Source organism: Mesoplodon densirostris, chromosome 2, assembly GCF_025265405.1.
Source record: "Mesoplodon densirostris isolate mMesDen1 chromosome 2, mMesDen1 primary haplotype, whole genome shotgun sequence".
Taxonomy (NCBI): Eukaryota; Metazoa; Chordata; class Mammalia; order Artiodactyla; family Ziphiidae; genus Mesoplodon; species Mesoplodon densirostris.
In genome coordinates, this window is record NC_082662.1 from 9,276,489 (window position 1) to 9,291,359 (window position 14,871).

At 52.8% G+C, this 14,871-nt stretch overlaps 1 protein-coding gene and 1 non-coding gene across 2 annotated transcripts; one reads left to right on the plus strand and one right to left on the minus strand.

The window, feature by feature from the left end:
* The first annotated feature begins 328 nt into the window (after positions 1-328).
* LOC132484832 (U5 spliceosomal RNA) lies at positions 329-444 on the plus strand. The gene has a single exon (XR_009531373.1). It is a non-coding gene; the product is annotated as a U5 spliceosomal RNA (small nuclear RNA).
* A 7,422-nt stretch (positions 445-7,866) lies between these two features.
* KIAA2013 (KIAA2013 ortholog) lies at positions 7,867-13,359 on the minus strand. The gene is made up of 3 exons (XM_060088986.1): positions 12,282-13,359; positions 8,848-9,701; positions 7,867-8,119 (listed from the first exon to the last, which is right to left on the minus strand). The coding sequence occupies exons 1-3, from the start codon at positions 13,312-13,314 to the stop codon at positions 8,102-8,104; spliced, it is 1,905 nt and encodes a 634-aa protein (XP_059944969.1). The 5' UTR covers positions 13,315-13,359; the 3' UTR covers positions 7,867-8,101.
* Positions 13,360-14,871: the final 1,512 nt, after the last annotated feature.

A 14,871-nucleotide genomic window follows, 5' to 3' on the forward strand; every position in this document is an offset into this window, starting at 1 on the left:
CCTAAGTCTCGCCTCCGTTCTGCCCCCTGGCGGTAGTCTCGGTCCCAGCACAAGATGAATGAACTATTTGAGGTATTTCCGGAAACCGGAGTGTAAAGACAGAGATTTCATTTGCATATCCAGAATGCATTGCACCCAGGACAAGTTTTCGACTGAAAAATGACTAGATTCTCCTTCTCTCTTTAACTATTTTTCCCAGAAGTGAGAATTCTTTCATAGAATTGTCTGAGGAAAAAGCAGATATTAATAGCTCTTTCAGTTAAATAATCACCATTACTGTGTTAGGGGTAGCAGTTACCCGAGGAATGCGTGCTGCCTCGTGGAAGGCATACTCTGGTTTCTCTTCAGATCGTATAAATCTTTCGCCTTTTACTAAAGATTTCCGTGGAGAGGAACAATTCTGAGTTTTTACCCAATTTTTTGAGGTCTTGCGTTTGCAAGGCCAATAATGATGTTTAAAAATAGAATTCTAGAGCTTCCCTGGTGGCGCAGTGGTTGAGAGTCCGCCTGCCGATGCAGGGGACACGGGTTCGTGCCCCGGTCCGGGAGGATCCCACATACCGCAAAGCGGCTGGGCCCGTGAGCCATGGTTGCTGAGCCTGCGCGTCCGGAGCCTGTGCTCCGCAACGGGAGAGACCACCACAGTGAGAGGCCCGCGTACTGCAAAAAAAAAAAAAAAATAGAATTCTATAGTTTCGGGTTGTTTAGTTTGTGGACGGATGTTTATTAAATTTTGCGAACCATGTTCGCTTTCACGGAGAAGTTCGTTGATTTTTAGGCATCTACCGTTTTGAAAATATTTTCAGTACGCATCTAGCAGTAAACGGCGTTAAACCTACTTAAAAAAAAAAAGTGTTCGGAGAGCGGAGTAGTTGCTGTTTTTGAAATAAAAGTGTTTTCGTTTATGTTCCATGGTTGCTTTTTCAGTGTTAAATGCGGCCCGCGGTGGGAGGGTTTTTCTTAAACTGTAGCGGGCAAGGTTTGGCGCTCTGAGATTCAATAATGGCGGTCAGCGGGTTTAGTTTCCTCGCGTTTTGTAGAATCAGTTTCCCGACCAGGAATCTAGACCCCGTCCCCCGCAATAAAAGGGAGATTCTTAACCAATAACTGTGAGGGAAATCTATAAAAATTTTTCTTTAGAAAGAATTTAAGTATGGATTCATTGTTTCTTCTATAGCGTGTTTGTAAGTATCGTTGTTTTACTCTGTTGAGGTAGTTTAGCTTCAGAACAGAAACCATATCATTTTCGAAAAATACTACTCAAGAAAGACGTTCGCTCACGGTTGTAACAAATTTAATAAAACCCGCACGGAAGTGAGTATTTTAACTGATCACAGTGGCTAGAATTCAGCTTTCTGAGCACGCGTAACTGCAAAGGAGGCTGGGAAATGTAGTCGTTTCTCCAGGCAGCCATGACCTTTGCGAGATCCTAGGAGGGAGGAAGTGAATACGTGGGAAAAAAACTAGCGGCGTCTGCCCCAGTAAAGAAAGGAGGGAATCCATTCGCACGTTTCCTTCTTGCAAGTTCCTTTGTTGAGTTGCGTTTTCTTGCCTCCCAGGCTTTTCCCTGTGGCCAGCTCTCCCATACGTGTACAAGACACCTCTGGGAGGCTGTAACGCGGCTGTGGGATCACCCCTTCCCAGGCCCTTTCGATGTTCTCTTGTGTAGAGAACCAGAACCCCAGGCTCAGGCAAGTTGTCCACCGTCTACCCCTGCCCCACTGCGGCGGGTAGTTTTCTTGTCCCCCTAGAAACGCTGCTTTTCTCACGACGAGATCTGGTCAGTGAGAATGTAATACTAGTGACAGTGCTTTCTTGGGCTCTGAAGGCTGAGTATGTATCCAAAGTAGGGGTTTTAACTTGTTTGTTGTTCACCTTCGGCAAAAGCAACAATCCAGAGTAACGAGCACGCCGAGCAACCAGAGCACTAGGTATTATATGTCTCCGGGTGAAAGAGCACGCTGCTCCCATGAAGTTGTCTGGCTGGGGAAAATCGAACTTGAGTCTGTTCAAGACTAGACCTGACCACTCGTTGACAGAAGAGCGGAGCACAGTCGAGCTTGTCTGCATCTCTGCGGGGATGGACGCAATCAGCAAAACCCTGGCTCGAGGAGCTTTTCAGGGCAAACCACCAGATTTCTTCAACAAATAAATTACAAGAAGAAATGAGAGAGAGAGATAAAAAGGGAATCTATATGTTAAAAGAGAGTTAAAAGAACCCATCTCACCAAGCAGAACTTACTGGGATCCCGGTTTAAACAAACACTATTTTCAGAACTTACTACATTTATGAGATGTCTTCATTTTTCAATCTGACTAGATATTTGATGATATCAAGGAATTACTGAAGGGTTTGGGGTATGATTATCATAGTGTGGTAATGTTTTTTGTTTTAACCTCTTTATATTTAGAAGTAGCTACAGGAGTATCTACAATATAAACTTTTTTTGGTGGGGGGCACACCGCACAGCTTGTGGGATCTTGGTTCCCTGACCAGGGATGGAACCCATGCCTTCAGCAGTGAGAGCGTGGAGTCTTAACCACTGGACTGCCAGTGAATTCCCCGGAAATATCTACAGATGAAATGATATTATATCTTGGATTTGCTTCAAGATAATGAGTGCAAAGAAAAAGCCCCACCCCACAAATAAAAAAACAAAAACAAAAATAAAATTTTGTTTACGTGATGGTTGTTGGACTCGGTAACCAACACACGGAGGTTCTTTATACTATTAGTTCTACTTTTGTGTATGGTAAACATTATTCATAATTTAAAAGTTTTGAATATATTTATTTATTTTTTGGCCGCACCGCTCGGCTTGTGAGGTCCTAGTTCCCCGACCAGGGATCAAACCCAGTCCCCCTACAGTGGAAGCATGAGGTCCTAACCACTGGACCGCCAGGGAATTCCCTGAATATATTTTAGAAACAACTTCGCAGTTGGTAACATATGCACTTCTTCATTAATAGATCAAATATTGGTATCTAGTGGGAAGTCTCATGACTACCAGCATTTCAAAGTCACGATGACGTGAGCAATATTTCAAGATGCCTGCCACCACTGGGCGTGTCATGACTGCATCTGTGATTTCTAGTTGTGACAATGATGCAAATGTCAAAGTTAATCATGGAAGGAAATGCTGAATTTCAGTTGGAGGTTAGCGAAAAAAAAGATTTCTTTCCAGGGTTTCCCTGGTGGCACAGTGGTTGAGAGTCCGTCTGCCAATGCAGGGGATGTGGGTTCGTGCCCCGGTCCGGGAAGATCCCACATGCCGCAGAGCGGCTGGGCCCGTGAGCCATGGCCACTGAGCCTGTGCGTCTGGAGCCTGTGCTCCGCAACGGGAGAGGCCACAACAGTGAGAGGCCCACGTACCGCAAAAAAAAAAAAAAAAAAAATTTCTTTCCATCCAATTTCGCAGACCCCCTGAATTCTGTTCAGGGACCCAAGGTTTAGAAGTCCTGATCTGCATTCCCTTGCCTCTAGGCACATAATACAAACAATTCCCCCTTGTATGGGGAGAAGGTTTTGAATTTATCAAAGCACCTTCACACAGAGTCATTTATTTCATGGGAATTCCTAACCATCTTTCTGAAGCTGGAAGGTGTTACTGACCCATTTTACAGGTGGGAACCTAGAGCGTAACACTTAACCCACTTGTTTGAGGTTACACAATGATAATGACAGAGCTGGAGACAGAACCCAGGTCCCCTAACTCCCAGCCCACTCCCCACTCTTTCGCATCCAGCTCCCAGCTCCAGAAATGCTGCTTAGTTAACTTTTCTTGAAGTTTTCTTTTGAGAGAAGCCACAGCCTTTCTCCTGAGCTCACCTGTCCTCCGTTTGGTCATCTCTCAGGACCCCCTTAAACAGTCACATTGATTCCTGTGGTGCTCGCGGGCAACCAGGACCTCTGATTTCCAGCACTCTCCTTCACATACTAGCAGAGGTGATAATTAACCTGCCACTGGGAGAGTGTCAATCCTGCAAGGTGGTCAGTGACCTCTGGCAAGTCTCTTTCACTGTGTCTCAGTTTCTACTTTTGTAAAACAGGATGATGAACTGTCGTCCTTGGTTTTGGAGGAAGCTGTAAAGATTGGCTAAAATTATGACAGTAACTAGGGGAGAGTAAGTGATTAATCCTCGGGAGAAATTATTACCTGTAATGTTATCATTGCCATGAGTTAGGGCCAGAGCCCACCTACCCCTTGCCTTTACAGGTCAATGAGGTGGAACCATAAATCCCAACTCTCTAAGCTTATTACCTACTTTTTTTCCCTTCCTGGATTCTATGCTCCAGACAAACTGAAGTATTACTGTCCATTGCCTCTTTAAACCTCCCCATTTCTGTATGTCTACTCGGGCTCTGCCCACTGCCTGGACGGTCCTCTCCCACACCTTAACCTAGGATGTGGGATGTGGGATCTTAGTTCCCTGACCAGGGATCAAACCCATGCCCCCTGCAGTGGAAGCGCAGAGTCTTAACCACTGGACCGCCAGGGAAATTCCAAAGATTCACAATGAACATTTACTGAGTCAAATGATTTATTTGAAGCTTCCATCAGCCAAAGTCCAGAGGAGAGGCTCCCAGGAAGCACGATTATGAGACTAGGTAGCTTTTTCACGGCAAGGCTGTTTGCTCAGCTCAGCTGAGATGGGCCTCCTTTCTGCAAGGGGAGCAAGTGCCCCTCAGCAAGTGAGGTGATCCACCCAATCACCAGACCCCTAAGTAGATGGCCGGAGGTCAGACCACTGCTGCTTCTTGGGGGTGGGGTGGGGGGCTGAAAACAAGACCCCAAAGTGCAGGTTATCTTGTTCTTAAGGTTTTTTTTTTTAAAGGTCAGGAATCCTTTTAAGAATCTGAGGAAAGCTACAGAAACTCTCCTCATGAAAAAAAAAAAAAAAAGTACATACATTTTGCAATTCCAGGGGTTCACAGGTCACTTGAAGCCAGGTTACGGACACTTGAACAAAAAAACCTCTAAGGTTTTTTTAATCTAAGACCCTACGAATGTCTGGATTTTTGGCTTCGTACCACCCTTGAAAAGTTCCATTCCTCCACTGGAAGAATATGACTTAGTCCGTTTGCGCTCCTACAGCAGAATACCACACACCGGGTGGCTTATAAACAATAGAAATCTATTTCTCACAGTTCTGGAGGCTGGAAGTCTGAGATCAGGGTGCCGGCGTGGTCGGGTTCTGATGAGAGCCCTCTTCTGGGCTGGAGATAGCTGTCGTCTCTCTGCGTCCTCACACGGCAGGGAGAGGACTAGAGAGCTCCTTGGGGTCTCTTGTATAATGGCACTAATCCCATTCATGAGGGCTCCACCCTCATGATCTATTCACCTCCCAGAGGCCCCACCTCCAAACACCATCACATTGGGGGTTAGGCTTCAACATGTGAATCAGTCCGTAACAACACCCACAGGAGAATCCAACTTCCTCTTGGAAAAACCCTCCAGAGGAGCCACAGACCTCCTGGTTAGTGTCTTAACCCGAAGCAAAACTTGTGTTCGGGTAGTTTATTTAGGAAGAGATCCCAGGGGACAGCAGAGGGAGGCTGAGGGAGGGTAAGATGGAGGGAGGGAAACTGAATCAAGGGTGTCTTCCCAAGTTCTTCACCACTGTGGGCAGTGGGGGGCCTGATCTTGCCGTCTGAGGAGCCGTGTAGAATGTGTCACAGAACTGTCCGCCCAGGGGACGGCGGAGGGAGCACTGGTCCACTGGCTCCATCTCTCACGGGAGAAGGGCTGCCCCTAGCAGCGATATCCTTGGCCTGCTTTGAGGCTACACACATGCTGAGTGCAGAGCAGCTTCCTGAAGGTCAGAGAGAAGGTGAGGTCAGATGCTGCCAGGAACCCGCACCTGGAAAGAGCTGGTGGCTGCAACCATGGCAGGAGTGAAAGGTGGCCTGAGAGGACATGAGATAGGGCACGAGAGGCCAAGGTGCCCATAGGTTTTCAGGGAGTTGATACATTTCCAAACCAACTTTTCAGCTGTTGGGAAGTGCTGGGTAGTATGCAATTCCATACCAGGTGTCTACCCCTGAAAAGCAACTGGACCAAGCCTCTTTGTGCATCCAGCCCAAGAAGAAAGCTCCAGTGCATTACCGGACCGTGAGAGGCAGACCCACTAGAGTTAGTGGATGGCCTGCTCCCAACTGAGGCTGAACTGGAGGCACTGCGGAGGCTCACGGCAGACGCCCAGCCGCTTTCAGAGTGGGCTGATGTCATCCCAGAGGGCAGGAGCAAATGCATTACCCACCCCATCCTGCGGGAACCATCAGAGGAGTGTGCGGGGAGAGAGCACGGGGAGAAACAGTGTGGGGGCTGAGAGAGAGGTTGGGTTGACAGCGAGCCCCAGTTTGCATCCCAGCCTGGGCTGCTCGGCCTTGAGCACATTTCTTCATCTCTCAAATTGGCATCTTAACCCTTAGCCACCTCCTCCCCGCATGAGGCCGTGTTGATGTAAAATACGTTAACACACGTGCTCGCTTCAATGACCTATAATTCGCAAGTGTTCATCTACTGAAACTCTAGTCGTTGGCTCAGTATTCTCCAGGCACAGGTACATGGGTTCGTGTTTACATGTATGGGAGCCCACGCCATGCCTGGTTCCAAGTTAACAGGGTGAGTGGGAGCCATGAAGTGCTGCTCCTGTGGTCAAGTAACTTCCAGTTGAATGCAGTGACTAGAGGGCATGTCATGCCAGACACCACAGCCCACCACACCCCGCCGCCAGCCAAGGGCCCCTGGCCAGAAGGGGGAGGTACCCTCAGAGCAGGAGTGGAAGGCGCACAGGACTGGAGCGACAGCAGCAAACCAGAGCAAGTCGTAGAAGAGCCTGAAACCCTTGTGTACTTTCTCTCCCAGCCACCTGCGGGGGCCGGACACTCGGCAAGTTGGCAAGCAAACCAGGCTTCCTGGTGAGCCAGGCTGCTCAAAACGCCCATCTGGGAAGCCAGGGAAACCACCAAGACACTGAGGGTGATGGTCCACACTCAGCCCGGCCCCTCTTTCCTCCATTCTCCCCAGAAAGGAAGGACTCAGACCTTAGCTTTGAGAACAATCTGCAGGAGGCCCACTCAGGGTTTTTCCTGCCCCCGGTCCTATGGGCAGCAAAACCGGGGCACGCAACTCTCTTTAGGGCAGGCAGGGGGAGAGGCACTGCAGCAGGAAAGGGCCAGGGTAATGCTCCTCGAGCAGCCCACTCAGCTGGGACATGCAGCAATCCCCCAGGTGGGCAGCACGGGGGCCACCTCCACAGCCTCTGAGTGGGCTCCTCTGAAGAGGAGAGGACGTGGGAAAAGAATACTGTCACCACGGCGGGGCCTTTGCTTCAGACTCTACCCAAAAGCCTGGTGACCGAGGAAGGTCCGATGTCTCCAGAGGTCTCAACCACACGCAAACCGGTCGTGGAGGTTTGAAAGAGATTTATTTAAAAACAGAACACAAAAAAAAGCTTTGGTATTCCAAAACCCAACAATCATCGATCACTAGAAAGTTAAACACCTCCCCTAAAGCCCAGAGGTATAAAACCACAGATCTCCATAGGCTCATGATAAGAAAGACACAATGTGCAAACCCGAGGGTGACGGAGACCCACCCCCTCCACGCAGGCGGCGTGCGGGCCTCCAAACCTCCCGAGGTGGTGCATATTGGAAATCACTGCCAAGATTCCCTACCGAGGGTGGATGCAAAAGCCATCCAGCAAAATCTCAACAATAAATTAAAAATTCATTCAAGAAAGAACACATTCAATTAGGAAAAGAACACATTTTTTCCTAGACAAGAGTCTTTTCAAAAGAGGGTCTATTTCCTGGGACAGAGGAAAGGGGGAAAGTGGAAAGAGCGAGTTCGATTTCAAGTATTTTCCGTACAGGTTCACTTTATTGAGTCGAAAGCTTACAAAAAGTCCAGCAGCCCATCCCCTCCTGCTCCCCGATGCAAACTCCTGAACATCCACACGCACTTCCGAGTCACTGGTGTCCCCCAACAAGGCACAAAAGGCTGGGTGCTTTCAAAGGATCCCTTGTTCGCAGCAGCAGGACTTTCAGTGCTGGGTGTCTTGTGCAAGTGGCGACTGAAAGCAGGACTGATGCCACTCAGACACTGGGATCTTCCTGTTCAATCAACAAGACAGGTCGTTACTGCTCACGCCAACCCCGGTGGAGAGCTACAGCAATCTCAAGGGAAGCAGGCGATGGAGACACCCTGCTGGCACCCCACCCAGGCTCCGAGCCCGCCTTGCTGACAGCGCTTGGCCCAGGGACAGGCTAGAGCTGCCACGGACTCGGGGGCCCAAGCGCCTCCTTAGGCAGGTGCGGCGAGTTCACGGGCTCTGCTCTGGCCAGGCCCGGCTGGAGGGGCGGGCAGACGTCACTGGGCAGGACCTGCGAAGGCAGCTTGGCCTGTCCCCCGATCAGCTGGGAACCACGGGTGAATGGGGATACGCCAGATTAAGAGCAGAGAAGCCCACCACCTAGCAGGGAGAAGCGGCTCGCCCGCCTGCTTGACAGAGGCTGCCGGATCCATGCGATGCAAACGCAGACCCTGTCCTGTGACGGCCACCCGGGAAGGCGGCCTGCACATTTCCCTTTGATCTGACTTTCCGGGTTCTTCACGCTTGAGGAGCTCAGACCTGCCTCCGGCCCTTCTCCCACTCCTTCAGGTCAAGTGCTACTTCCTTCTCCAAACGAGAAGCCACAGAGCCCCTCTCTCCTGAGTCCGGGCTCTTTAAAGAGTGGGAGCACAGAGCTGGAGCTTAACGTACCCTCCACCCCACTACACTAGACTCGGGACAGAACACGAGGCCAGGGCCCCGGGCTCCGGAGGCGCAGTGGCTTTATACCTTACTCCTGAAGAGGGGCTTGGCGCCAGGCCCACAGTACTCGTTGTAGATGAGCTTGAATAGGAAGAGGTGGAAGAGGGTGATGAGGGAGGCCACGCTGAACCAGAAGAGGAAGGGCAGCCCGGGGTCCTGCTGGGCCATGTGCTCGTCGTGGGCCAGGATGGCCTTGAGGTGCAGCGTGTGCCGCAGGTCCTGCAGGTGCGTGAGGTCGGTGGAGATGTAGAGCAGCGGCGTGATGGGCTGCGTCACCATGACCGAGAAGGTGTGGCCCTGGGGCGCCGAGGTCAGCTCCACAGGCTCGTCCAGGCAGCCCGCTTCGCAGGCGTAGATCTTGACGAGCTGGCCGCGGGACTCCACAGACACGTGCAGGTACGGCTTGCCCTCGGGGTCCGCGAGCACGGCCAGGTTGATGTGGTCATTCTTGTAGCGGATGCCATGCAGGGCGTAGCTGTTGTGCAGCACGTCAGGGTCGGCCTGGAACTGGAGGTGGTTCTCGGTGAACTGCAGGCCGCCGAAGCTGAGCACCATGCCCTGCAGGATGCCCGGGGCGCCCGCCTGCACCAGCCCCTTGCAGCCGCGCTTCTGCAGGGTCAGCCTCCACAGGTCCCAGAGCTGCAGGATCTGCTGGATGGAGGACAGGCGGCCTGGCCAGAGGTTCCCGGCGTGCATGGTGGCGTGGCCGCTGAAGCAGTGATCTTCATAGTTGAGGGTCGACTCCATCTGGTCCCGCTCCCTGTGGCTCAGGTCGGGGCTGAGCAGTGGCGCGGGGGAGCAGGAAAGCATGTAGTACAGCGTCAGGTTCACGGTCAGGCCTGATGGAGTGTGGGCATCGGTGATCTTCTTCATTTCCACACCTGTAACACCACAGAGGTTGTACATTAAGGAGGAATGGCGTGGCCAAGAGGCTGAGGTTATGAAACAAAGATCAAGAGCAGCAGAGACACGAAGCTTTTGTCCTCAGGGATGAAAGCAGCAGCTCCAGTCTCCCACGAGTTCGGGAGAACAGCACCCTGCCTGGCTTCCTCACGTGACCGCCCTGAGCCCTCTGGGCCTGAAACTGAAAATTCCGCCAGTGGGGCTCCTGCCAGAGTCCAGAAGAACACAGGTTTGGCCAAGCCTCGGGCGCCAAGTAAAAAGGCCAGTTCCCCGACTCCAAGAACTGTCATCAACGCTCTGGCCAGTCGTGGGCTGCTTCTCTCTCACCGGGCCTGCGGCTTTAAACATCTGAGCACAGGACTGCCCAGATTTGTATGAGCTCTAGACTCAGACAGCTCACCGCCCACGGGGTGTCTCAAGCTGGATGTCTGACAGGCATTTGGAAACGGACAAGGTTTGATGAATCCTTCCAGCCCCATGCTAATCCTTCCCTAAATCACCTCCAGACACCCGCTGGAGCCCTCCCCCCAAATCCAGGAGTCACCCTCAAGTTCTCACTCCCCACAGCCAGTCCACAGAACGCCTGGTGGCTCCAGCTGCAAAAGTTTCCGACTCATCCACCCCTGCTTCTATGGTCGCAGCTCTGGTCCCAGCCACCGTCCTCTCAGCTGGGCTCCTGCCAAAACCTCCTGTCTGGTCTCCACACTCTACTTCCCCCTCTCCCCCACACTGTCTACACTCTGACACAGCAGCACCGGGACCTTTAAACATGTGCACCAGATGGTGCCTCCACCCTGCCTCCCATCTCACTTAGAATAAAATTCACTGATCTCACCAAGGCCCCAAGGCCCTTTACTCCCTGGCCACTGCCACCCTCCCCTGGCTCACTAGCCGCCAGCCACACTGGCCACTCAACCAAGCCCGCCCCTGCCTCAGGGCCTCTGCCCCGCTGGCTCCCTCCAGACCACCACACAGCGCTTCTCCTAGCTGTGTAGGCCTCGGCTTCGGCGATGCCTGCTCAGAGAGGCCTCCCCGACAGCAGAGCTACACACTCAGCCCCATCCACTGCAGTCACTCACCCCCAAGCACATATTTTTATCTTTTCTCCTTATAACGCTTGAGCCTAAAAAGCTATCTCACTTTTTAAATCAAATTTTCGCTTTCTAATATCTGTCTTCCGCCCGCCCAGAATTTAAGAACCATGAGAACCGGAACTTTGTTCTGTTGGCTTCCGTATGCCCCACGTGAAGAACACTTTCTGGCAGAAGCATTCGATAAATACTTGACTAAATTAAAGACTCTTTGAGCAACTAAGTTTAAGGATTTAGACAACTAGAACCCTGGAAACCAAAATCTCTTAATCTCTCTCTCCTCTACACTAGGATTTCCTTTTCTTAAGCAGTCAAGGGGGCGAAGGAGTTTTCAGTTGACAGGAGCATCCCACCTGCTGAAGAGATTCCACTACCCGCCCCCCCGCCATGAAAAAGCTGAAGCCACAACAGCGAGGCCACAGCTCAGGCTAGCGGGAGTCATGTCAAGAAGCCCATGCCCAGGGCTTCCCTGGTGGCGCAGTGGTTGGGAGTCCACCTGCCGATGCAGGGGACGTGGGTTCGTGCCCCGGTCCGGGAAGATCCCACATGCCACGGAGCGGCTGGGCCCGTGAGCCATGGCCGCTGAGCCTGTGCGTCCGGAGCCTGCGCTCCGCAACGGGAGGGGCCCCAACAGTGAGAGGCCCGCGTACCGCAAAAAAAAAAAAAAAAAAAAAAAAAAAAAAAAAAGCCCATGCCTGTCACCAGCCAGAACTGTGGGGAACTGAGTTAAGAAACCCAGGATCGGGCTTCCCTCGTGGCTCAGTGGTTAAGAATCCGCCTGCAAATGCAAGGGACACGGGTTCGAGCCCTGGTCTGGGAAGATCCCACATGCCGCGGAGTAACTAAGCCCGTGCGCCACAACCACTGAGCCTGCACACTAGAGCCCGCGTGTCACAACTACTGAGCGTGTGTGTCACTACTGAAGCCCGCGCGCCTAGAGCCCGTGCTCATAACAAGAGAAACCCGTGCACCGCAATGAAGAGTAGTAGCCCCCGGCTCACCACAACTAGAGAAAGCATCCGCGCAGTCGCGAAGACCCAATGCAGCCAAAAATAAATACATAAAAAAAAAAAAGAATCCCAGGATCGGCCAGGCCTCTGGCTTATCCTTTACCAATTGACCTCCCAAACCACGCTGCTCAAATAAGGCTTCAGCCACAAGAACGAATAACAATAAGACCTGCCTTTGCACTCCTCTTCCACGAAAATCTCACAAAAGTCCTCTGAGGTAGGTGCTACTGTTATTATTGGACACAAGCCCAGAGAGCGTAGGGGTCAAGGTCACATAGCTACTAAGTGGTGGAGCAAGAGTCAGCCCCAGACCAAACGCCAAGCCCAAGTTTGAACCACCCCGGGACCCCGCCCTTCAGTGTCACCTCTGCAGACTCTGCAGGGGCATCTCCAGGGTGGACCGTGCTCACCCTGGTGCAAGGTGTGGACGGTGGACCAAGCACTCGCCAGGCCTCACCTGGGCTGAAGAGCTGGGCCCAGAGACGCTGGTGGTCCTGAAGCAGCTCCGCCGCCGGCATCTCCAAGAGCTCCAGCATTTCCTTCCGTGCCAAGTCCTGGAGCACCTTGAGCTCCTTGCCTGCTTTGCTTTTGAGCACCTGGGGGTTAAGAGGGCCGGAGACGTGCACCACCCACAGCACAGTCTCGTCCAGCTGCGTCTTGGGAGCCACTTGGAGACGGTTCACTAACTTCTTGGCGGCCACCACCATCAGGTGCACCAGCCCCGTGGGAAAAGGCGGGGACCGGCCCGAGTAGAGGAGGAACTGATGGTCTCCGACCTTCTCCAGGGTGCTGGTGAAGGCCCTGGGGACCGGGCCGGCAGTGGGCCCGACAGTCTGCAGCGCGGCCACGCGTTCCGTGGGGTTGTTGAGCTGGATGCGCTGCAGATAGACGTGGGGTCGGCCCCGGTGCGCCAGAAAGTCCTCTTGCAGCAGCACGCAGTCTCGGCCGGATCCCGTGACGAGGCCGGAGGCCGAGGCGGGGCCCGGGCCGGCGGCCGCAGGGCCGGGACCCGGAGTCCCGAGCTGCAGGCAGCGCACCCGCCGCAGCAGCCCTTCCCGCAGCAGCAACAATGACTCTCCAGCTTCAGAGAGCACGCTCAGCGGGCGCAGCTGCACGAAGGGCACGAAGTCCGGCGCCACGGCGGGCTCCCGCTCCCCAGGGGTCACCCACAGCCGGTTGGCGACCACGTCCAGGGCCAGGAAGCCGTTGGCCACCAGGGCCGGCACTCCAGGGCCCAGCGGTACAGCCTCGCCCCGCTCCCGCAGGCCGCGCCACGCGCGGGTGGCTGCCTCCAGACAGGCAGAGGGCTCGGCGGCGCCCGGCTCGCCGCGGGGCCAGGGCAGCAGCTGCAGACCGCCCGCCGCCCGTCGCGCCCCGGAGCCCGCGAACCACAGAAGCAGCACCAGGAGGCCGAGCAGGCAGAGTAGGCGGCGGGCCCAGCTGCTCGACAGCAGTCCCGGCAGCCCCTTAAGCCGCTGCTGCAGCCACATCGGGCCGCCAGGCGCGGGCGCGGCGCGGGGGCGGCCGCCGGGCCCGCCGCCCAGCCCACCGGCCCGGCCGCCCGCGCCTCACTCCCGGGCCCGGACCGCGGCGCCTACCCCAGGCCCCGTCACAGGCGCGGCGGCAGCCGCCACAGCCGCTTCCTCCTCCTTCTCGGTTGCCTCCGGCCGTCAAACGACGCGGGCCGTCAAGCGCCGCCTACTCTTTTGCGACAGATGGAAAAGGGGAGGGCGGAGGGAGGGGAGAGGGGGGGGGCCCGGGAGAAGGAGGCGGGGCCACAGCGAGGAGGGGGCGGGCACCGCCGGGGTTTGGAGCACCAGTGCTCGGGCCTGAAAAGTCAAGTCCAGAAGAGGAGAGGGGTCAGCGGAGGACTGGAAGCGGCCAATTCATGGGAAATAAAAACAGAAACGAAAAAACCCACCGCGCTAGCCAAACCGAACACGTGTTGGGCCCCATTCGCTACTAATGTATTCAACAACAGCCCCAAGATTAAAAAAAAATAATTTAAAAACTTTTTTTCTGTAAAAATGATCCTCACTGCAAAAAAAAAAAAAAAGACTTAGAACAGTACAGAACAGTACCCCCCCAAAAAAGAAAGAAAGAAAAAGAAAAGTAAGCACTGTCAACCAGACTTCCTAGGATATATTTTGTTGATAGCTCTTCCAGACCTGTCTGGCTGCATGTACAGCATATAGGACACAAATCAGGCCCAGGACTGTCCATTTCTCCACCACACCAAGTCGTCTTCTTGATGTCAACGGTGAGTCTTAACTTATTAAATAACATAAAACGCTAAAGGCTTATGCTTGAAAATGCTTTTAAATTGTGTATTATCAATGCAAAAGACAAATTTTGTTTTGTTTCTCGGAAAAAACTTCAATTTGAGCACAGGGGCAGACAATGGGGCGATTGTTTCCACTTTAGTTTCAGGACATTCCAAAGCCAGACAGTGCTTCCCAGTTGTTGAAAATTAAATGGTCATTTGAGGTGGCTTCTTGTGAGCTGTGAGCAGACACGTGTGTTTGCCAAGTCTTAGGGCCAGCACCCTATAAGAAGGCAGCTGTCCAGGTGATCCTACAGTATGCTTACCTTCTTTTTTTTTCTTTTTTAAGATCATTATCAAAACATACACACAAAATTCTTAATTTCCACCAGGATTTCACAAACCCCACAGAGTAACTTCATGGATGTGCAGTAATCCATAACCTACAGTTAGAGAGATAGGATCCATCCAAGCCCCTCAGGGAGGCAGAAACACTTGGGAGGCACAGTGAGATGAGAGCAAAGGACTAAACCAGGCTTGATCCCACCTGTGAAACGGGAATGACCAGAGAAACTGCCTCTCAGGTTTCTGAGGAATAAGTAAGTTAATACAGGCAAAGCAAGCAAGGTGCATGACATGGGGTAAGTACACAGTAAATGTAAACCCACATAATTATTTTTCGCTATTACGAATGTCTGGGTAATAGACATATACCTTGGCCTACTTTTGAGACTGTTTCTGGGGGAGCAATTCCTGGAAGTAGATTCCTACGTTAAAGAGAAGG